At 43.3% G+C, this 24,850-nt stretch overlaps 1 protein-coding gene across 1 annotated transcript in view; it reads right to left on the bottom strand.

The window, feature by feature from the left end:
• The window catches only part of LOC105448945 (A disintegrin and metalloproteinase with thrombospondin motifs 9), a 36,704-nt gene extending 12,700 nt beyond the window's left edge, over positions 1 to 24,004 (bottom strand). Inside the window, 12 exon segments of the mRNA XM_011687846.1 lie at positions 848 to 997; positions 1,482 to 1,634; positions 2,018 to 2,232; positions 3,366 to 3,535; positions 3,538 to 3,572; positions 4,105 to 4,315; positions 5,361 to 5,550; positions 13,291 to 13,416; positions 13,664 to 13,824; positions 14,239 to 14,370; positions 23,212 to 23,509; positions 23,964 to 24,004. Of these exon segments, the coding sequence (XP_011686148.1) occupies positions 848 to 997; positions 1,482 to 1,634; positions 2,018 to 2,232; positions 3,366 to 3,535; positions 3,538 to 3,572; positions 4,105 to 4,315; positions 5,361 to 5,550; positions 13,291 to 13,416; positions 13,664 to 13,824; positions 14,239 to 14,370; positions 23,212 to 23,467 (1,799 nt within the window). The 5' untranslated portion in view covers positions 23,468 to 23,509; positions 23,964 to 24,004.
• Positions 24,005 to 24,850: the final 846 nt, after the last annotated feature.

The raw sequence follows: 24,850 nt of genomic DNA on the forward strand, positions 1-24,850 counted from the left end.
AGGGTATAACAGTCGCTTAGGCTTAGAATCTCGTTAAACCGGATTTCTAAGCGACGGCGATGACTCGTTCCGGTCCCCTTCGACGTCGGCAGAAAAAGTCTCGCGACATTGCCTTTCTCGATCGAAATGAATTTGTCTGGCCGACATCCGTTCCCTGGAAATCGGCGCGTTTGACGCAAACGGTTTATTCTCGGCTTTTCTATTCGTGCCTTGAATCGTGATTCAAAATGCAATTTTAGAGCGCGTTAAACTTAGGCCGAAAAATGCGACATTGAATTAATTGTCCTGTCTAACTAGTGGTGCCCGATGTAATTAAATCATAGCTTTATTTTTACTGTTCTCTTCCAGAACAGTAAAAATAAAGCTACTTAACCTGATTAAGCCTATTTAAGCGCGATATATATGCGTCATTAACTCGAGACATGTACAAAGTGTCTCTCACTCTAAATATAGACTTCATTTTAATAATCGCTATTAAAGAACGCAAGAGAACTTGCAAATTAAATACAATTATTTATCTAGAAAATTTTTAACATACATTTGAAAGTTAAATAACAAAAGAATGGAAAGAGTTATTTATTTATTAAAAAATCAACTCAATAAATCTCTGGTCTCGGGAAGACGGGATATTGGCCAGTGGCCATTAATGGGTTAAAGATCTACGGGCTGCACCGTCACGAACGAAGAAAGGCGAAATCAACGCGGTCAACAGGCAAAACCTGACACATCGCATTGCGTATTGCCTCAAGTAGAGGTCACGTGAGGTCAATTAGTAACGATCTCTTTCCAGAATGTTCCACGGCACATCGTTTATAATAACCAAGTCATCCGCCAATTAATGACTCACTCGAGAAATTCGGTGACATAGTGTCGGGAACACTTGGACCACTCCCAGGGAAAAGTATTATCGTCCAGCATGCGCGACATCACGTTGTGGACACCCGAACGGTTCCTGAAACCCGCGCACTTGACGTCGTCGTCGTGCGGCATGTTGAGCCTGCAAAACACGATCGGACATTTCCCCTGAGTGATGCGTGAACGCTTAAAGAAAAATCATAATCACAATACGGACGAGTACAAGCAAAAGCAAATAACAAAAAAAAAAGAGAAACAACAAGATGAGAAAAGAGGATACTTAAAGAAGATTAATAGTACGAGTTAATCAAAGATTCAAGATGCTTGAAGAAGATTGATAGTACGAGGTCTGGTATAAAATGTACGATAATACGAGATATGGTATAAAACAGAAAAAAAAAAGAGAGAACAGGATTGAAAAATCAGAGATCCGAGTCATCAAGAGATACGCGGTAGCGTCTCGTGGCCGAGTATACATAGCACGGCAACAATCTCGCGAAGATACGGCGTATCTCTCTCGGGAAGAATTTAAATCATATATCTTGTTACGTAAATAATGTAACATATAGATTTTAAAGAACGCATCGCGTACCGACCGCACACTTTGTGATCGATGATACACTTACACGTGACCAATCTCGTGCGCGATGGTAAACGCCGCGGCCAATCCATTATCCTGCACGATAGCGCACGAAGATCCAGGCGAGCACATTCTCCCCAGCTCGGCCAGGCCCAAAGTGTCACAACGCTTTTGGCGCGGATTGTGACACAGATTTTCTCTGAAAATTATTTACAGTTTGTACATGTGTTCCCAAGCGTCAGATATTTATTTTTAAGATAATTGTTTTCGACACATTTAAGTTAAGGACTTCCGAAAATATCATTATTTACAATTATTTTATATTCATCATTAAACATCTTGTTAATTACACTCTTCTTTAAATTTTAACATTAATTAGTGATGATAAAATTACAAATATATTTTATGTAAATAAAGTTTTGTTATCAAGTGCATTCTAAAAATTTAGTTTATTTTAGACGAGAAAAATTTTAGTCGCTTTTAACTAGAAAATATTGTCACTTTATGTATAAAACAATAATTTTTGCGACAAATTTCATATTATAGAAGAACGTTTTGAATATAAATTTTTGTAATACAAACCTGGTTAATAGAAGCGCAGCGTCGTGATGTTCCGGAGAGGGTTCGTCGGGATTGTTGCGTTTCTGCCACTGGCAGAATCGCTTCAACATCTCGGCCGCCGCGATTCCGTCGCTGCCGCTATGCTTGACACCAAATATTTCCTCGGTCTTGACGATCTTCATCACTGCAATGCTCACCGGATTCCCGATAGACTGATCCTTGTAGATCCGTGAAACCTGTCTTTCCAGGGGGGCAGATAAGGAACACATCCGATAATTCGATTGCCAATTAATTTGTCATTAATTACTTTGTAGCTTTATTTCGCGAATTCCTACGTTTCCTACTCGACCGAAAGCCCTACGCATGTTTATATATATACATATTAAAAGAGACATCCGATCTATTCTGGGACACCGAGTCTGTACACAAAGAGTCTATTTCAATCTTTTTGTCCGCGCTCTCTTTCATTCATAAAAAATTCATGAATCTTAAAGTCGATCGATTGTTGTTGAGAAACACGATTGAATCATCGGACGGACGACAGGCGTGGGTTCGTGAAAGCGAACTCCTCGCAGGATGTTGCCCTCCCCGTAAGGTGTGGCCTTCGCGTGGGATACATAACTGGCGTAGCGTACTCGGTAATGACCGCCGTGACGAGGCTAATTGTCGAATTACATCGACATCTCCCATCTCCTTCTCCTCCTTCCTCTTCCCTTTTCTCGGCTCTGTTTTTTTTTTCATCAAGAATTTACTTTGAAAGAAACGTGCGAAACGAGTCTTCGTTTTCAAGATGAATGGCATTGTACTACGTCCTTGATCTTTATCAATGGATTTAAAAATTGCCACGTCCGTGTTGTTGTGACAATACAAATTGCTCTTTTGAGATCTTTCGATCAATTTTTCGTTCAATTTAGAGATGACTTATTTATTATTTGTTGCACCCTTCTAATTTATTATGTTGTATTCCTTTTTTAATAAAATTTGTTAAATTTATTAATTTATAATTATATTATAACAATTTATTTATTTATCTTTACTATAGAAAGAAGCTTTAGATTAAAATCTATTTGATGTTAATTAAAAAATATTTTTCATCATTCATTTTTTCTCTTAAAAGTTGAGCTCACTAGAAATTCGATATCTTAAATTAATTATTTGAAAGCTACAAATTTAGGGCAATAAAATTAAAACACATTTCGCGCCGCAGAGAATTCTACATATACGTATATAAACAAACGCATCAATCATGTCATGGTCAATTTTTTATCGAGGAAATCGCAATTAACTGGCGCGGCGTTAACGCAGAAATATAATTGGGATAACACGAAATTAAATATTTTCAAATTACGTCCGAAGAGAATATACCCACCGTGCTCATCAGGACAAGAATGTAGCTGACCAAGCCGGTGCCGTGGTACTCCACCATTTTCGCATCGGCCACCACCATGATCTCGATGAAATATTCACGCGGTAAGGCTCGCCGTGGTCTCCACGTCACGAAGGGATCCGTGTCCATCTCCGAGTCCTGTGCGTATTCTCGTTTTGATAGCCACGTCCACGTTCCACACTGTAGTACCTGGAATTCGTAGAACGCACGTTGCAGATTCGTTTACAGAGCGTCCCAAAATATGCAGAAAGCGCAGCGTTGTTCCTCGTAAAGATTAGAGTCAAGTCTTCTGCGAAAATGTTCCGCGAGAGAAGTCGTCAAGTTCTTTGCAATTTTAAAATTTCAATGATTACTTTACTCTCAAATTTCGTTGACTTAAGATTCGCTTTAAATTAAATAATGAATAATGTATATGCTGTTATTTATAGATTAAGTGCATACATATATACGTTTCTCAAATTTATTTCTCAATGATTTATACGATCCGGAAAAAAATATTTATGTAACAATAAATTATCTAATAATAAACATTACAAGAAATAATACATTGTTCATTTTGCACCAATTCTGAAATATCTTGCCGCATATTAACGCAATAAATATCCAATTCAAGATTTACTCGGCAAATTTAACGAATTAAGGACCGCACTTGAATATCTCGAGAACAAATAAATGTTTTTAAAAAATACAAAAATTTCTGTACTCGTATGTGCCTGTATACCTGTCGCCATCCAATCTTTGAAAAAAATTCTGACGATGATCGGTCAGCTCTGTGAATCGTTCGTATCCCTCGTCCTCCTCTCTAGGAAACCGCTCCAACGATGCGGTTTTCCGCGTCAATGATCTACGCTCCCGCGAGCGTTCCCCGACGTAAACTCTACGAGCGGAACTATCGTCGGTCAACGGGGATGGGACGTCGTCCGAGTCGTAATCTGCGAGCACATCGACAACGCCAATTACGATCAGGTCAATTAATTCGGGCGTCCGATATAGGAGAATTCGCACAAGGGGATATGTATCGCTCGCCGGAGTTGCAATATAATTGACACCGTAACGCCGAACTCAGGAACGTAGATCGGCGTTTTATATTAAAAACGAGACCGCGCGGTCGCGATAAATGTGAACCAAGAGACGAGAGAAAATTTCGATACGGTGTGGTATCAACGACGTCGTTTTTGTAGGCAGAGAGTATACGCGCGGCGTCGCCAAGCTGTCTCGATGGTACATCAGAATCCGCCCGGGGGAAGAGACGTAAATGCCTGAACCTGTTTTGGTACAGGTGGTCGTGCGAGTATGCGTTGAGTGAAAAAAAGACGCGACGCTTTTTCTCCGTGAGCCTCGTGAAGCACGTGAACATGCGTTTCATATCGGAATAACCGTGGAGTATATTCCGCGAGATTGTGGCCCGGCGCGGTGGAATAAATAAATGTTGCCTCGATTCACCCTCGTTATCGTCGACCAATGCTGGAACCAGTATTAATATACTATTGCGACCAGTATAATAACAATAATATGCTACTGATAATTTTATGTCAATTCTTCTTAACGATATACGTTTACGAATACACGAGATATTAAGGTAATTTCGTTATCAATACGTGATATAATTGCAACATATAAATAAATAATTATATATAATGTATTAATTATAATATAATGTAAATAATTTTCTAAATATAATATAAATAATTCTCAATCTATTAAAAAGCAATAAAACAAACTTGTTTTACATAACGTGAAATATCAAAATCTCTCTATTTTGTTCAATAATTGAGGATTGATCATTCGTTTATTTCGATAGCCACTGTTCAAACAAATTTCGCCGACTTGGCTTCATTTTCTTTCGCATTCTTTCGCCTTGCTTCTTCGAGCAGAATGACCCCCTTTTCCCAGTTGTATCATTAACGAATCATCCCACATACCAAACGGAAATAACGTATCGCGATATCGTAAATAAAATCGAAACTTTTCATTTACCTATCACGCCGCAATTGCGATTTTTTACTCCATTTTCGGAAGCATCCAGGTCGTTCAAATTGATCGCAGCCGTGGGTACGCGATAGATCGCGTGCTCTAACGAAGATCCAAGAGAATCTTTGTCATCCTCGTGCCAATGTTCGGTGGGCTTGATGAAGTAGCTGCCCATCGACGTCTTCATGTGACCAGTCTGAAAATCACAACGGAATTTATGAAACACATACACAAGTGTACGATAATGCACGATAGGTACATAATTGATAAAAAAATCAGCACAACTCGATAAAAATCCATTATTGTAGAATAAGATTTTTTACGAGATTTTGCGTTTTCGAGAAAATTAATTTCTCTTCGAATCGGAAAGTCAATTGCAGCTGGCGTCAAGAACCTCCGGCTCGGGGTGAACCAATTTCTAACGATTTAGACGTTGGAATTATTTACAAATGCGACGGTCTATGTAATCGAATGGATTATTACACGCACATTGCGCGTTTACGTGAAATAGGAGAAGATCGCGGTCCGCCGGTTTATTTTAAGCGGCGACTTACAGACAGACGCTATTTAGAAGAGCGTTATTTACAAACGGGGCGCCACCCGTTGTTATCCTATCCGCCTAACTAACGATACGTTAACTTCCCTCGATTAAACATTCGGAACGCGCGAGATGAACTCTCTTGAGCTATTTATTTTTTTTTTTCCGGAATACACAGACCCTCGGCACTCGCGGCGCGCACGTGCGCGGACGTACGCGAGAGCAGAGAACCGGGCGGGCGGGCGGGCGGACGGGTGGGCCGCACCTCTATTTCAAATACTTGTGACTTATGGCCCGTGAATTTTATTATAGCTACATTATCGAAGATCTCGGGCGCGTAACTAATTCGATTAAATAACGCATTCCGATGCTTATAGAACCGCACGAGAGCAAGGACGTTCCTCTCGCCGGCATGCGAGCTACTTGACATTACATAACGAGATTTCCTGCCAAAACGCGCGAAACCGGAGCAATAAAATCCATAGGGCAACTAATTAGCATATAAATGGCGCTAAATTTCTCGGGGCTCCGGAGCGAATCTCTCCCGATAATGCCCGAGAGAGGGGACCAATTCGACGAGATAAAAACTTATCTCGGCTGCGTCGAATTCTGAAGTGGGCGAAGAAAATCGGAAGGCCACGCGGTGACGCGAGACTTCTTAAATACATACATATATATTCAGGGCTTATCGAACGAAAACGAGAAGCTCATTTTCCCAAATGAGATCGTCTCTCGCGGTGCGACGTGCGGCGAGACGACCGTGCAGATAACGTGAATGAAACTTTACGTGACGCTCTGGGCCGGCCAGCCATCGTGTAAGCCGTGTGTAAGCCGATGGCACGCGGGCTCCGTATATACACGCTCTCCGCACGATTCGCTTGTGTTTGCGATTTGCATTCTTGCAGACATGCAGACCTTCTCTATTCCGCGCGCGGCACAAAGACTTGACTTGAGGATTACCGAGAACTCACGCGCGCGGCGGAGAACGAACGCCGTTTTTCTTCCCGTCCCTCTTTTTCCTCCCCCTTCCCGCGTCGCCGCGCTTCAAACTATCTTACCCTTTCTCTCGCCCATCTCCCTTTTTGCCTTTTCGATCAGCCACAGCACACGCTGCTGTACGGATCGCTAACGACCTCGCGATTATCCCGTGCTGAGGCAATTCATCGACCTTTCGACGAAGAGCGGAGTCGATTCAACGTGCCCCCTCACGTCATTCCGGTGAGAATGCCGCTCGTTAATTAATGATGCGAAACTCCGAAAACTACCGCCGCGTTAATGCAGACATTCGGGATGGCGTTTACATTAAGATTCCTTCGCCGTAATCGCCTTAAAACGCGTTAAATCCCCAGTTTATCTGACGGTGCGAAAATGTATCTGGAAGAGATTAGAAAAGGGTAAGAGGAAGAGGAATTCACGTGACTTTCTCTCACTTCTGATATCTCGAATGTACGACTGCGGCGGAGGAAACGCGGAAGCTTCAAAAGAATTAAGTAAATTAGCGGGCTGAGCTAGCGTTTTTCAAGCGTCTCCTCGGCGTGGATGCCGCCCCTCCGTCCGTCGCGAGACGAGCGATGTGAGCAGATTGTGAGCAGGCTGCAGTACTGCGGCAAGCCGTAAAAACGCTGACCGCATCCTCCTGTATCTCTCGCGCTTCCGTTGCCGAGCGCGCGTGCACGCATCACGTTTGCGTATTGCCGATTGTTTTGACTCGACGTTTCGACTCCGCCACGCCGGAGTCCGTGTTTATGCTAAAACATCAAAAACTCTGTGTCGCGACGACGGTGTTTAAAAAATAAAAAAAATACAGCGCTATCGCGGGCGGGCAATAATACCGGGAAAGATGCCGCCCGCGAGACGTACTACCGGGAAGAAAAAATATGCGAGACGCGCACCACGTGTGTGCATTACGTTTCGCCGTGTGCAGAGGCTGGCCGGCCGGCCGGCTTAAATTATAAAGGCGGTTTAGGGTACCAGGCCAGGTCGGAGTTATCTTTATTTAGGTTCCGCTTAATACGGGGCATAATACATCATAATAAAAGGTGGCCTGGGCTGTAACGTGCCTTGCGCGGGCCTGTACGACGAGCGGAGACAATAATAGACTGCAGTAATTCGACACGAGAACGCGTCTGAATATTTTAATATTAAACATAAATTTCAGCTCTTTGAAATATCCTTCGCTGGAGCAATCATATATTTCTTTAAGATTCGGGGAAAAATCTTTTTTAATGCAAAATAAAAGCCTAATACTTGATCTAACTTGGATCACTATTTTTTTTTAGGGACTTGATCACAATGTATATTAATTACGTAAAAAATTATAAAATTACTAAAAGCATTGTTGATGAAATTGCTACATTACTAATAATGATAATAAGCGTGTGAATAACCGAATCGTTTCTTGCTACAAGAATACGTGATTGCTTTCCACGCGTCACGAGTTCTTTAAACTTTTAACTTCACATTTACTTTTGATAAACGCTGAAAAAAATGCTCGTGTCTTATCTTAATGCCTTTTATCTAAATCGAAACAGAAAGTCGAGAGAAAACTTCTTAGATGAGTATAAAATTTGCCGTGCGTCATCGTTCGTAAATAAATATTAATTAAACGAATAACTTAATTACGTTTTTTACGCTTATCGCATCGTTGTCGGGGCACAAATCAAATTCAGCGTTTCTGCATCCTGTCGTTCATGACGAGGTGATCTCCTCGTTAAGGCGGCCGTATAAAATGTCATCACAGACAAAATATCTCCAATTAATTCCGCCTATTATATTACACATTTCTGTCAAGGTCGTCGGGCTCGATCCAAAACTGGTCGTACCGGCTTGAGTAGAACTTGCGGATTTGCGTTCTTACGGTGCCGTTCCGATGCCGAAAAACAATATCGAGTTTCTTAGCAAATCGGGTGCTTCGAACGCTGCAAACATTTCAGCAATTTAAAAGCTTGTTCACGGGACACAATTAATAATAATATAATTATACTATAAGTTTTTCATAAAGTGTAAAAGACAAGAAATGTAAGAAATCTTTATAATAATATAATTTACATATAATTTATATAATATGCCAAATAATCACGGAGAGATTAAGTCGAACGCAAAAATCATTTTTTTATCAATCGCATATCAATCTATAAAGAGCATTAAAAAATTTTGTTTAATATATTCTTTATATTTAAACAAAATTAGTTTTATGTCGTTATAAAATATAACGATATATATAAATCACAGATGATACGATTTCCAAAAGTAACATGAAAAAACATATTTTAATGTAATTATATTAGAATGTAAAATGTATGGTCCATCGTTTATTAAACTTTGGCTGCGTTCAGCAGAGAAAACAGCTTTGCAACTGTTGTGAGATTCTTCAACATGATTGGTTCTTGCCTTTAGTTCTTCACGGATCTAAATGTATAAATCAATCATATTAAAGAATTTTACAACAGTTGCAAAGCCGCTTTTTCTGCTGAACGCAGCCTTTGTGTCTAACCGGCATCAAGAAAGACAGAAAATTAGTTTTCAATCTTGTCAGGTATAATTTTATGTTAAGTATTCATTCCCGCGAGCTTTTCCCGTATTCACGTTAGATTGAGATACGAGTGTGTTATCGTCCCATCCGTTATCACGATCGCCTCGCCAGCAGAATACTGTACGATTTGTAATAGAGATCTCCCTCGTGTCCGCCTAACAGCGTACTCTGTTATTATGACGATTCGTGACTGAGATTTAAACAAATAAAAAGATATGCGATGATTACCGAGCCACGAGAAAATTATCTTGGATTTCTTGCCACGCGCGCGCATCGGCTCGTGACGGCCGCATATATCATACGTGTCGAAAGACACATAAAATCGGTACACTACGTGCACTTATACTGTTAACGTAAAATCCATCGAAACTATCGGATATCTTTCTCGCTGCAGATTGGTCCACATGAAAACGATTTTTTTTTTTTTAAAGACGCGCGTCCCTAAAGAAAGTAATAAATGTTCTTATAATATCTCGTAATATTTTTAACAATTTTCCATATTTCGAATTTATAAAGTTTTCTAAAAAATATATAGCTAAACAGATTTTTCATAAATTTTCATCGAAAATTATATCATATGATAAAATGCGAAATCTTATAAAATATTTCAGAACTGACAAATATGAAAAATTCTAGAAAAGATGTAGAGTTTTTCGACACTTTCGAAAGTATTCCAATTGATATAAAAAATCTGAGACATTTTCTAAAAAGTTATAGAATTATGGAAATACAGAGAAAATACTGAAATTGATATAGAAACTCTAAAAAATCGTAGAAAGTATGCTAAGAAAAATTTTCACCCAGGGGCAAGTAAGGTCTGAAATTATAGGACTCCTAACAAGATGAGCTCGGAAAGGGATACCCGACCATAAACTATATAATTTTCAATTCAAGGCACGGAACACCGAGGGCAATAAAAAGGATTAGCGGATATCAGAAAATGATGAGGAGAGCGAACGATCGAGATAACGACCGAGATTCACTCGTCTCGCGAGGCAGGGTCGAATAATTAGGTCGAGTGGCTCGGCTCGCTATCACGAGAGTAGAGACATCAAGGCTCAGCTCAGCCGGGGCGCTTGTTTCTTCCCTATTTCTACGCATGAAACAGACGGCCGATTGATCCAGTCTAACCTTGTCATGGCTAAATTAAAGCGTGACCCAAATCGCTACGAGGAACATTAAACGAGGAGCAAGTTTCTTCTATTCCATTTTCGCTCCCGGAGCCTCTTTCCCAGAGAGAAAGCCCGAGTCTCGCGAAGGATCTCTCGCGAGAGAGATCCTAGCGGGGAGAAGGGTCGGAGCGCGAGACCCTGGAAGGGTCAACGAGACCCGGACGTACTTGCTAACGCTCGCAAATACGTACGTTGCCATAACGATTCTCTCTTCTCATAAAATCATTTTGAGCCCCCTTTCGGTCGAAATAGCCTCCTCCGTCTATCCGAGAACGAAATCATCGCGATCGCGGCAATCAATCTTACGTACCGCATCGTCCTGCAAAAAAAAAAACTCGACAGAGGATTCTTTATGGGTCCCTAATGAAATCCCGATGGATCTTAATGAATTTCTTATTCGGGCTTGCATAAGATAATCGAGAGAAGCGATCTTTGACGGAAACTCTAAACTGTTTCGGAATGGATTTGACGTAAAGGACGATATAAAAAACTCAAAGGCATCCTCGTCCGACATATAACTGAGCAACTGTGATGGTGATGGTGGTGGTGGTGGTGAAGAAATTTCAGACAGTCCCTAGACAGTCCCAGACGATGAACGACTCGGACAGTCTCAGATGTCAAAGACTAATTTATCCGACGTGATGTATAATACGTTTCGAAGAATCGATTGGAGGACGACAACTAGAATTTCCGCGCGCGCGCAAAAAAAGATGCCTGTCATTTCCTCCATGTTTCGTAAAAGCGCACGGCCTCCTTCGCAATCGGCCAAGGGGAGATTGCGGCTGCACTAAAGCGGCGGGACAATCCCTCCGTCGCGTCCCGGTCGTGATGTACGGGCCGTCTCGCGCAATAAATCCCCGCTCGCGCGGAGTGTCGCGAATAATTCTTCTCTCCTAACACCTCTTGATATTAAATCCAATCGTATCGCGGTCTATACGTTTCCATGAAACGCCGCGGTAGATGTTTGCGGTGACCAACCGCGCATTCCCGCGCTGAATGGCTCACGCGGAGTCGCGCGAATACCTGGACAATCCCGAGGTATTTGATATACGATCGTAATTTTTTTTCCTTCCGAATCGCCTTTCGGGCGTATAGAGGCGTAGAGCCAGGCGATTCCGCCGGGCATGGTGTGCGCGAGGCACGTGTGTAATCCAACGAATCATATAAAATGTATACCATTCCATGCTGATACACGCGGCTAATGCCTACGGGCCTTGAACCTATTTTTTGCGTGCAACTATTTTCAGATATCCTCGCGTATGTACCGTGTAGAACGTCTGTTTCTCTCTCTCCCTTTCTCTCTCTTTTTCTCACTCTCTCTCTAAATTTTCTTTTTTTTTTCTGTTACGTGCATGTTACTCGCATGTTACTGAAAAATAAATTATGATTTGTTATTGAACTACTCCCAAGAGATTGCGACTTGTTGTATAATTCGGCATGCTATATTATCGTATTCGGTAATACGTATCCCGTTACGTAAAGTTTCACATTGTGCAACGTCTCGTTTTGTTCGAGTGCATATTTAAAAAATTCGCGATCTCTCCCGGAAGCTCAGCCGCGACCTTATATACACCCGTCCTTTGGAAAGTGGAAGCAAGTATTAGCTACAGGTTTTAAGCGCGAGGACTTCTAGTTTCTCTCCGCCGCGCCGGTGCCACGTGCGCATATTTATTACGACTATAAATTAGGAGAAAAGTGAGCAAACGCGACGATATGTTATTTATTATTGTAAATTATCGCCGATCCCTGTGGCACATCTCTTGCCGATATCGCATAACGATACGCTACAAAACGCCGCTTAACGGAAATATTTTATGGCGGAGTAGGTTTTTGAAGAGAAATACCGAGCTTCGGAAAAAGGGTCAATGAACTCTCTCTCTCTCTCTCTCTCTCTCTCAAGCCTCTCAAATTGATGTGCGACCGCACGACGTCCAAACGTTACATGAAAAGAATTCCGAAGTTTGGGGAAAGCGTCGGTAGCTGCAACGAACAATTTCGAATTTATGGGAAAAGAGAAAATCGGAGACGTTTACAGGGAATCTTTTTTTCCAACGAGATTAAATATATCCAACGCGAGGAACGTCAATTCAATTTGGACTTCGCGCGCCGAGCGACAGTGTACTTTCCTCACCCCCTTTTTACGACGGCGTAAAACAATTTAATGTAAACGCACTTGGATAAAAGGTCGCGGAGACGGATAATACTCCCCTTTAGTATCGCTATCGTGTGTGTAGCTTCATGTTGCAAGCGTGCAATCGTAACGCCACGAGGCTCGTAAATATTTACGAAATGCGCGATGAATCGGTAACGCAACCGCGGTGGCATTCGGCATTTACGATCATTAACGTACGCGCGATGCGAGAGGCGTTCTTCGATCCTCTTTCGGTACTTCCGGCGCTCGCCGGAGAATCAACTCGTGTCTAAATGTATTTTTAACGATAAACGGATGCCAATAACTAAAATAACAGACGCATAACGCATAGCACGAAGTATATTCGCCGAGCGATGGAAAACACACTTGGCTGTCCCAGCGCGCCGACTTCCGCATGCTAATGCGATTCACGCTGCGGAGAACACAGGCGACCGGGCAGATTTATCATCCTCGCAATCGGCTGGAATTAACGCACCGGCGTCGTGTGCGCGTATAAAGAATCGCGGGGATGACGGTTTTCTGAAGCTTGATCTCTGACTCACCATTCCGTGACAAAGGCTGACACTGACCGCTGAACTTGGATCGCCGTCGACTGACCCGCTGTAGAAGCAGCCCAAGTGGTGACCGGCGTGCTCCCTCCTGGTCGTGTTCTCGCTCATGTGTGTCACCTGCGTTCAACGTCATCGCGACGAGGCTAATTAAGGCTGTGTCAATTAAAATAGCGAAACGGCCCACCAGAGTCGCGGCCGTAGCTCGTTTCGCTCTCTCTCTCTCTCTCTCTCTCGCTTCCTCTTTGTGCATTTTTACACAAAGATATCGCGACAAAGGCAGTATAATTGTATTTATAGCCGTTTAGACAATCGCGTGAGATGATTTAGCGACAGAAAAGAATGCCACTCGATCGAGCCTCCTCACCTTTATGTCGGGAGCTACGAAACTGGCGTCGTGTGCCAATCGCAAGCGAAATCGTCTTCCAAAGGCGTTAAATTCGTACTGCGGGTGAGGGTCCCAGACTTCGGCCGTCGCGTGCCTGAAGTGGCCACTGTGATGCCTCTTCGCCGTGGAAAACTGCTCCGCTGGAAACACGAAAAAACTTTGTCAACTAGCAGATTGTAACGATGTGCTGCATAGGCAAAAGATGACACAATTTTATAGAAATCTACTGATATATTTTTCAATTTCTCGTTATGTCATATATGTATTTTTTGTGTAATATGTTTCAGTGCTTAATTTTTTACATACACGTCATTCATTAGTGTTTTTCTAGATATTTATTGTAGATTTATATGACTGTCTATGTTAATAAATTATTTTTGAAATATACTCTCTTATATATTCAGATTCAAAAAGAAAAAGGGTCGAGATAAACGGTAAAAGCAAAGACGTGTAATACATAGAGGTCAAATATTCGTATACTTTCACTCAGCAAGTAAAACCAGAGGTGGACAGTTCAAAAATTGAGAAAGATTCTATTCGCTGCAGACACTTACGTGGATCTTCATACTGATTTTGACTAATTTTTAAAGGCTTGACGTACTCCAGATTGCCCTTAGCGGACGGCAACACATCGATCGACGCCGTGCTATTGAATTCCTTTGTACTTTGTATTCCCTCAGGAAGCACTGAAATGAAAGAATAATTAATTAGTATAACGCTTGTTGTTATCCTTTAGATTATCCTTCAATCCTTTCCTTAGTAATTATTAATCTGTAGTATTTTTGTAATGTTTAATAATTTAAATAACAACGGCACTTGGAAAATTTTACAATGTAAACAATTTGATGAAAACTACGCAGGTCTCCTTTAACTTGCAACAAGGGGACCGTACGTATCCATTCATTCGTCTCATTTTCTATCTCTCAGCTCTTCTCACTCGAGAGAGATCGTCAGTTACTTAACCACCAGTTAAAATTTTATTATCAATCGCGGATCTCTTTTTGCTTCGAGTAGCATTATTAATGTGACTCATCGAAAGATAAAACGGCTTTATACGGCTCGAATGTTGACTGACACTAATTACTAACCGGCCTGGAAGGAGCCAATCTACCGGTATAAACTGAGTAACTGCGCGCAATAACGATCGGCCAAGCACCGTTCTACGACGTTTCTGACCGCGGCACCTCGCTCGTCGAGGTGCCGCCGTGCCGCGCGTCCGGTCGCCGAGCGCGGGGCGATTTGCTTCTCTCTTTACGTTATTACATATCGGGCGTTTATTATACATGCACGGGAGGGAGGGAGAGGGGGGAAAGCGCGCGATTAGCGCGTCCGCTAATTTAGATTTTAACGGCGGATCGTGTGTTCGTCGCGCGGGACCTTGAGAAAATTATTCGCGGAATAAACGCAACGAACACGCGCGCCCGCGCGCGGAATCGCCTCGCCTAATTATATCGGGGGCTCTACCTATAAACGCCCCGGGCCTCTCGGCGCACGGCTGGCCCGCCGGTAGTACACGGCGTCTGGAGAAACACATAGCACACGCACGCACGCACGCGGGTTCTATAATTACGCACGACAGTTTTCGCGAGACTCGTATCGAATGTCGGGTCTGAATCACACGGATCATGAGATACAACGAGCGAATGCCCATACAAACCGAATTTACGGTCTCTATCGTACAACACGTGCTACCCCCCGTACAGCAGCGCGCGTGGCGATTTTCTTTTTTTATCTTCTTCAAAGATAAATATCAAGAGAAAGAGAGAGAGACGTGTTCTCTCTCTCTCTCTCTCGCACGCGCGCGTGAAGAGGAAAACATTTCGCTATATACATATATGCAGCTGCGGCATGTGCGGTGCCCCGTGAAAGATTACAGAACAAAGGGGACACACCGTGTCGCGCGTGCCGCGGTAGACCAAGCCCGGTTGCAAAACGTGGTCGCGCGAACACGTGGGCGACGCCGCGCCGCTAGTCGAGAGTGCTGCACAGCGTCGAGGGTTGCGCAATCCCGGGGACGTTACGAGGATATATTCAAATGCGAGACGATCCGGTAAGAGGCTGCGAGTAGTATGTTGGGTGAGCACCGTTGTGCTGTAGCGTAGTTATCCGTTGTTATCCGTTCATTTGTTGTCAGCGGTACGTACTCGCGAATGCGTTATTGTAAGGTCCTTATACCCAAGGCGGATTTGCATAGCCGCATCACGCCTTACGTGCGCGCACAACGAGATCATTCACGTGTCTATCATTATGACGCGTTTAACGTATTAATGAGACGCAGGGAAGAACGAGCGTATCTTCTAATATTGGATGCGATCGGTTTTCCGTTGCGTATACGGCATTACGCAACTAACGCAAGTTCGCTTGAATAGGTCTTTAGCATTACAAACGGGGACTTCTCGAACGCGTCATGTCTAGATAGATATAAATGGTTTTAGATCAATCGCACTTTGAACCGCGAATGTGTGCTCTGAATCGAGGCTCTCTCTTTCTCTCATTGAAAATTCGATGGAGTTACTCATCTGATTCGTAATTGTATTTATGACTGAATTTGATAAGAGATATATTTTTTTTCTTCATCTTTACGAACGTATATAGCTAAAACTGCGTGTGTCAGTATAACAATATTAGTTCAAGTTTATATTTTAACGCAATAAGGGAAAAAGCAATAATTTTGTAGAAGCAATGGATTTGATAGCGTAATAATCTTTGCTTTATAACTTTGTAAGACGTGCAACATGTATCGAATACTGACTTTAAATTAGTGGCTACGTTTTTTAAAGCCCATATTTGAGAAAGAAGGATTACAGAGACAAAGTAGCAGTTTGTCTACTAGAAAAAGAAGATATTACTTAAAGAATTAAGGCTAAGGATCTTCCCTTAATGTTAAAATATAAGATAAAAAGTCCTACAATAAGAAAATCTGTAAATGATAAACATCCATCCATAACGAACGCTGCGGCGTTTACGATATATTTCTAAATATCCCTTATATATATATCCCCTGATAAAAAAAAAATTGTTATATCTCATCTGAAATTTCAGAATTCACATATATAAAAAATTCCAGAAAAGACGTAGATATTTTCACTTTTGAAAAATGTCCCAATTTGTATAAATAAATCTGAAAAATTTTCTAAAAAGCTAGAAAATTCTTACAGAAATTCTTCAAAAAATTTTGATATTTATATAAAGAATTCACCAGGGAGTGTAGCGACCTAAAACAGAAATGCGTGACCCAAGTACGTCGAGAAAGCTTAAAAACACGCGATATGTGTTTAGCATCTCGAAATATACGTCACCAAATCCAACGAGCGTTACGATGTTTACATTTTCGTCACGTCGCACGATGCATTTCGTTGCCGTACGCGCGGGACTGTTTGTCGAAGCCCCGGTAAGGAGTAATAGTAATTATCCGTTTCAACTTCCCCCGAGGCTCCAATATTCATCTAATAAACCGTAATATTCCTGAAAATATACCGACGGAAACGTGCCGGACGTGCACGCTACCCTCCCCTTTACGAAAACGACACGTTTGTTTGGCGCCCTAAAATTCGCAAAAAGAATCCTCTCCCTGCCAATGGGTAACAATAACCGCTTCCGTTCCATTTCTAAGCGAGACGTGCCGGAGTAACGCGTAAGCCATAAATATCTTCTTGCATTTTGAGCGCGGAGCTAAGTAAGTATCGCATCGTAATTTTTCGCAATGATTTCACGTGCGGAAACATCGTATTACGTATACTATCATAAAAAAAGCAAGGCGTGCGCGATAATTACATCTGCGGGGAGAAGTTAACTTGAAGCATCGTCAAATTATCCTGTCTGATAACGCGTGCAGGTTGATTAAAGTAGAACGCGTTCAGAATTTCATAAGCCTCATAATCGAATGAACATGAAGTAGCGGGTCCTTGGAACATTCCGCAATTTTTTCGCACACGCCAGATTGCTCTTTTTTAGAACGACACTTAAAACTTTTTCTGCATATCATTAAGCAATAACCGCGACAGTCTTCTTAATTGTTTAATTGACAGTGGGAAACGATAACAGAGCACTACTATCGTAAATAGCAGCCTTGAGCTGTCGGATATCGGTGTACAACTAGTAACACGATATTATTGTAATAATGAGTAGACTAAATTGCAACGTTGCACGCACGTAATCATATCTTTGCGATTACATTGACGAGAAGAGAAAACAAAAACCAGATTAACCAATCACTCAGAGCACACACATTATCGCAGAGCAATTTTCGACGCGTTGCTCAAAACGTTTCTTCCGATTCTGCTGCCGATAAATAAGAGGGAAAAGATAACGGAAATTTATTTCGAGCTTACAAGCTGCAAGCCGACTTCTGTTCCATCAATATTTCTAATTATATTTTCGCGCATAGCAAGAATTTAGAATAATCCCTCATTTAACGACTTATAATTGAAGTTATAATAGCTACGTTCTCGTAAGATTTGAAGAAATTGTCTTCTCGTCAGGGAAAAATTATCCTCGTTCCGCGAATCGTTCCTACAGCGAGATCCTCAAGTGTTACGTGTCGTTGAACTGTGTGACGTTTAGGTGACATTGTTTCCTCCGTCCACAAAAGATCCATTCTCATTACACCGCCAGACCGCTCCTCTCGCGTAAACGTTTACGCTTCGGCCGTCTCGGCTGCGCCGAGTGACACTCATTTCGCCTTCCTCTTGCCGTGCCACAAGGCGGACACTGTTCGCGGGGGAAAAGAATGTCCGCCAGTGTCCCGCGTGCGTTGCCGTTTAATTACTGTAATCGAAACGCGAGCCTGGAAACAAGCGAGAAACGTGAAGTCATCCGGAAGAGGCAGAAGAAATGGATTGAAAAAGACCCCTCCCCCGCCACGTATAAATGCATTTTCTCAATTAAGATAACAATTGCACAGAATTCTCGCAAGCTCGAACAGAATCGTTCGATCGTATATATTGGCTAACAAAGCGTCATTAATTCGTATTAACTTAACTCGATGGGAGAAACGTTCCGTAACGTATCATTGAATTAATTGTTAACTACGCTATAAGTGCGCTTAATATCACACATGTGGCATAATTTGCGTCTTTACGACTTCTTATATAAGGATAAAATATCTCCTTCGCGTTTCGTTAACTGCTCGATCTTGCGATTGACTGCGAAAGAAAGAGAAATTTAAAAAAAAAAAAAAGATGAGAGAAAAATCTCTCCTGGGTTTTCAAGCCGAGCTAGAAACATATTGCTCTTACGCAAGGAAGTTGTAACTTGCTGTACCTAGTTTTCATCGACAAACATGATCTCAGCGAATCGTGTTAATAACTTTTAATGCAGGCACGTTTTCGAGAAGGCAGTAAATTATATCTTGCCTCGCGAGAGTCAACTGCAACGTCAGCACGGCAAATAAGTTTGAGAGTACGGCACCGTTTACTCTGAATAGCGTGACAATAAAAAAACACTTGCCACCGTATTATTACTGAACTAGATTAGATACTGGCAGAAATTATGCAACCGATAAACTGATCGCGGGGACGCAAGTGAAGTATGTTAATGTCAATGGCTGTCAATTTGAATACCTGCTCGAAGTATGCATACTTAAATAACGCAATTAACAAAGAGATTTATCTTCCTCATTTTTCTTCTCTCTAATGATCCCCTTGAAAGTAACAAACAAAGAATTGACTTAATTTGCATCCGTAAATCAATTATTATGAGAACGGATTCGAATTCTCGAGTAAAGGAGAAAAATAAATGCAATTTAAAATTGTGAAAAAATTAAATGATATAAAAAAAAATTCATTTCTTATTCATTCCATTCAATTCATTTTCCATTTAAAGAAAACATGATGATAGGTTACGTTATCGTTGTCACGTTATCAGAAATCTATCTTCGATCTGTCCATCAACTGCAGCAATTACTGCATGCAGGAGCACCGGGCGAAGCTTCGTCCAAACTGAAGTCTATTTAAAAAAATCGAACGGAGCGAAGGTGGCGTAAAATTGCGAGCGGCATTGGTGCCGGCTAAGGTTCAAGACCGTCGAAACGTTATCGTATCATCCCCGAGTGCCAGCTGGCTTTGGCTATTTTAACACGAAAATATATAGTCTCAGACGTAAATTATGACCGGTGCGACCGATATATCCTGCGGCGAGGCACAGTGGCCCGAGTTCTGTAGATTCGGCCGAAATGTTTACGGGAGAGCGAGAGCTTTAAACGTCTGGCAGGCAATATCACATCCTGTGAATGCATTCGCATGGTGCTCTCGTCAGCGCCTGAGTAAATCTTTTCCAGGATGCTTTAATATATATCAGCCGGCTTCTTAGGCCAATCAAAGACACAAGGCGTTTTCGCGGATCTACCTGCCTGTTTAAACGCGAGAGAGCTTCTCCTCCTCCTCCTCCTCCCCCGTTCAAGTCCAATCAAACAACGAGAATTCTCTCCCATCTGTCGAAACAAATTGTCAGTCTATTCTCGAGCTTCGTTTACAGCTTCCGAGTATCTAAAATACACACGGGACGTGTTAAATGTTAATACGCAATCCAAATACACGAAGACGCGTCGCTCAATCAAGAGACCGTCCCCCTCCCTCGATAATACGTGCAACTTTTTTTTTTACGTCTTATGTTTTATGCAAAAATCTAAAGTCCTTTCACGCGGGATATATATATATACCTACACGGGCTTCCTTTAGGATTTCACGAAAATCCCGTGGGTATTAAGTCAAAATTATTCAGACACGGCACGTAAAAAGCAACACAGCAAATTCTCTTCGACGTCCTCGTAAGATTTATCGATGTCGCCTTCTAATAACCGGTCGACCTGTTAAGAAAGAAGGATGTTCATTGCGTGGGAGCCAAGAAGAATGGCGTTGTCTGATCAAACACCTTCGTGCCAGATGACGAACCCAGCGGACGATCTTACGGGGGGTGGAGGGGAGGGAACGGTATACAGACATGAGATTACACTTTCCACTCGATCAATGGATCAACTACTACGAATTTCGAGCTCGACGGCTGGATGTCAGGGGTTAAATTGGAAGTGCCGGAGATCTCGAGAACGGAGGATCGCGGTGCAAACACGTATATGTAGGTATTGCATTGAATTCCCGCCACGAGATAAGCACGGTGACTTGGGCAAACTCGTTAATAAAGAATTTCCGTAGGTGCGTTGCATTCGTGCGTTTTATACTCCGGACATTTACGGAGAGACGGTGTGTGTTGGCACGTTGCTGCATCATGCCGGCTAATATGGACTAACAATCAAGGCCTCGCTTGAAACGGCATGCAACACACTTTAGAGCGTAGTCCAAGAGCAACTAGTAATGGAACTCGGAGGGGGGAAACGGCGCGAACAATTAAAGTAGAATACCCGCCGGGGGAAATTGCTAAATCGCTATTTTGCAAACGAACGCGGATTGAACGACTTTGACATGGACGAAGGTATAAATCGCATAATTTATATATATATATATATATATATAGACAGGCGTAGCGGTGTCAGCGATTTATGAAGTATCAAATCGGTAAATAACAATGTTAAATTGTTTTGAAATGCCTGACAAAAAAAAAAGGTCAGTCTGCTTCTCGTAACGAGCCTTTTAAATCCGCAGCTAATTATTTCTTTCTCGAATCTTTACTTTCAAGACGAGATTGTGAAGTTCTTTTACGGGGATCTGAAAGACAGAAAAAAAAACCTATTCAATTTACATTTCGTCTGTAAGGGCTCGGACCCACCACCGCGTATATCTGGGCCTCGTAAATGGTATATACACGTTCGTATACGTTCCACGTATATATACGAACTCGTCGATAAGGCGGTCGGAAAGGTGTTCGAAAACGAACGCGGTAAAAGGATGCCTCACGAGGACGACGTTGCGCTTAGTTAGAACGCGTGATACCCCGCGTCTGCTGACCCTGGCAGAAACACGAGCCTTCACGACGTACGCACTTTTAGTGGCGTTCGCCGGTCGAACCGGCCTGCACTCGACTTTTCGTTACATCAACGTTCCATCCTCGTTTATCCCTTCTGCGGCGGGCGGGCGGCCGCGCGTATTAGTGTCGCACGTACGTACGTATGTCTATCCTACGCTCGTGTATAGGCGCGATGTTTTGTGTCACGATGCCAACGTGGCGAAGAATACGGTCTTATCAACGTGCATACGCGCGCGCGCGCGCGCCCGCTCGCGATGTCACACGAGGCAGCCGCGATTATGCGTTGTATGCGTTTTAACGAACCGAGCTTGCCGGCAAATTCGCGAAAACGTATATCTACCTCATTACAACGATATCGCTTCTCGGAACGTTCGCTTGGGAACGGAGGTGGAGGATAGGGTTTCGCAACAGCCGAAAAAGATACTTCAATTTCCGACTCCCGGACGCTCCTTCGGTCTTGGAGAGAGAGAGAGAGAGACTGCGAACGAAAAATATACGTTCGTGTGTATGAAAATTTATCATTTTTTACAAAAAGAAATATATTGTTGATTAGAAGAGAGAGAGAGAGAGAGAAAGATAGAGTGACGTCAGCGATGAAAAATAGCCTCCACGCAATAGGATTCATGCACCTTTCGTGTGGATAATTATTTTTGCGTAAGAAAATCACGAGTTGCGAAAGGAGGATGCGCGGAAAAAGCGGTGGCGGCGACGGCGGCGCGGCGGTTGAGCTGATGAAGCGCGCGAGAGATGCGGACGTTTTCTGTATGAGACACGCGGATGTTGTGCCGTGTACGCGTACGATTTTACATACACTCGCGCCTATGTGCTTACACGTAATGTAATGCACGGCACACATTCTTTTACATACATGCTGCGCATTAAGAATATCGAAAGCATCCAGGTTCTGCGGCTTCCCAAGGCGGCTGTGTATTGACACAGCGCCTTATCATAGCTTATTAGAATTTTAACGATTCGACACGCGCGTTTCTGTTGGAGAAAAATTCTTCGCTGCATGATACAGTAACATACTTAAGTAGGCCTGTATAAAAATAAACGATTATCTCTCTCAATCTGTTTTTTTTGTTGTTGTAAAATCTAAAGAAATCTAAACATCTCGAACAGTCATTCCTCCTGAGGTCAAACGCGGCGGCAGTGTGATCTCAGTAAGTTAAAGAACGTTTCTACCTCTCACGGTGAATGCTACTGAGAATGCAGGAAAAGCTGCAGAATAGAACAAATAGAAAGTCCACGGTACAAAGAAACTAACGCAGCTGTAAGGAGCTGTAAGAAGAAGGAGTTCGTGAACGTGGGTGTGCGAGCTTTGGAGTGGCGGCCTTTACAATGTCGTCTTGTGTCTGACGAGATACGTGTTAGCCCTCTCTCTCTCTCTCTCTGAATCAATCGAGCGCATTAATCTAGCCGGTCTATCGCTGATAAATCCACATGATGTCATTTGTCCCGGCCTAAAAGAACTGAAGATCCTCGTTACGTCGTGGGAACGTGCGCTCGCGTATCTCTTCACGTCGTAAGACTTATTTTAAATTCAAAGAGTTTGTGTTCCTCAATAAAATAAATAGACGAATATATATATATAGATAAATGAGACTCACCCTCGTTCGTGAGATTCTGCTCGATGGACTCGAACGTCGTAATCAGATCTGTCGTGGAGATGCGCAGGCCGCCGAACTGCCTCGTCCTCGCTTCGTCGACGACACGGTCGACCGTCGAATTTTTCCGTATCCGGCCGAGATTCTCGATCCTGTCCACGTTGCGCACGTCCGACCACAGGATCACCAGGAGTATCACGAGCAAAACAATGGCGAGGGCCGCGCCAATCGTGGCGACGCGATTCGAAATTCGCGACATCTCTGCGACTCCCGCTGGTGCACGCGCATCTATTCGTCCGTTCTAAACAGTGTTCAGCGTTTCCTTACGTTACTCAAAAGCGATCACTACTGTACCTCGCGGTATATATGTGTGTATATATATATATGTAAGGCGTAAGTATTATCGAGAGAGAAAGACCGAACCCGCATCGATCTCACCGCGGCGTCAATCGATCATCCCGAGCGCGTCATTCGACGGCGATTATCGCGGATACTCCGAAGCATTCGAGAGAGCCGACAGAGAGCCCCCGTTGTACCTTCGCGTATCCATAAAACCCTCCGCAACACGCAGGCGGAGATCTCAAGGTCCCTCTTCCTCCTCTCGAATCTTGTTTTCCTCGCGAACAACTCGCCGGCAGAATGCAACGAGGATCGGCGCAACGTCCATTAAAGAACGCGCGGAGAGATCCCGTCCCGCGTCCTAGTCTTATCTCTCTCTCTCTCTCTCTCTCTCTCTCGAAGGACCTCGACCGTACCCCGCTTGTCGTGCGCCCGTGCCCGTGCGTATCGGAGAGCTGGAGTTACACGAAGAGCGGCCGGCTGGAAGAGTGGAAACGCATCGCGCCGATCGTACGCCGCTCAGGAGCGGATATCTTGCAGCTCATTCCGTCCGGTCGTTCCTCTCCTGCTCCTTCCGTGCTTCTCGCGCTTCACACCGCCGGAAGCTTACGTCTGTTGCGCCGGCTTCGTCGCACTCCTTTTCTCGACGATCCCCCGAGAAGCATTTCCGAGTCGAGGCGACGAGAGCACCGCGTAATGGGGTCGATGATCGACGACAACGACGACGACGACGGGGACAAGGACCGAGACGATCGGAACCCTCGGTTCTCACGTGAGGCCGCGAGCTTTACGACCGGAGTTTATTCGCCGTACAATCTTCTCTCTCTCTCTCCCTCTCTCTGTCGAGCCGCTGAGCGACGCTTTTCTGAAACCAAACAAACGATTCCTCGTCAGCGTGAGATTAAATCGACGCCGCGCAACCTTGTCACGTATTTATTTTTTGTCTCTCCTTCGTGAATAAATGCTTTCTGTCAAGACGGATTCGGGAGGCGCTTTAAATCTCCACCCGCCGCCGTTCGTCGAGGCTGAGCGAAGGAAAATGTAAATATAGCTATTTACTCCCCGTCTTTCTTAGGGAGACGATATTTTGTTACGGAGGTGGGGAGAGGGGAATTGCCCAAGTTTCGGAAGGAGAAGCTCAAATCCCGCCGCGTCATCAAGGCCAGGAACGAGTGAAATATAAAAGTTGCCTCCGGGCGCGCGCGCGTGCGGCTGCCGACCTCCGGAATCTGTTAAGGTCTGGGTCAAACTATTCTCGTCGCGTATCGCATGCACCCGAGTTTCATCAATCGGTTAGACGATC

Source organism: Wasmannia auropunctata, unplaced genomic scaffold (assembly GCF_000956235.1).
Source record: "Wasmannia auropunctata unplaced genomic scaffold, wasmannia.A_1.0 LD336078.1, whole genome shotgun sequence".
NCBI classification, from domain to species: Eukaryota; Metazoa; Arthropoda; class Insecta; order Hymenoptera; family Formicidae; genus Wasmannia; species Wasmannia auropunctata.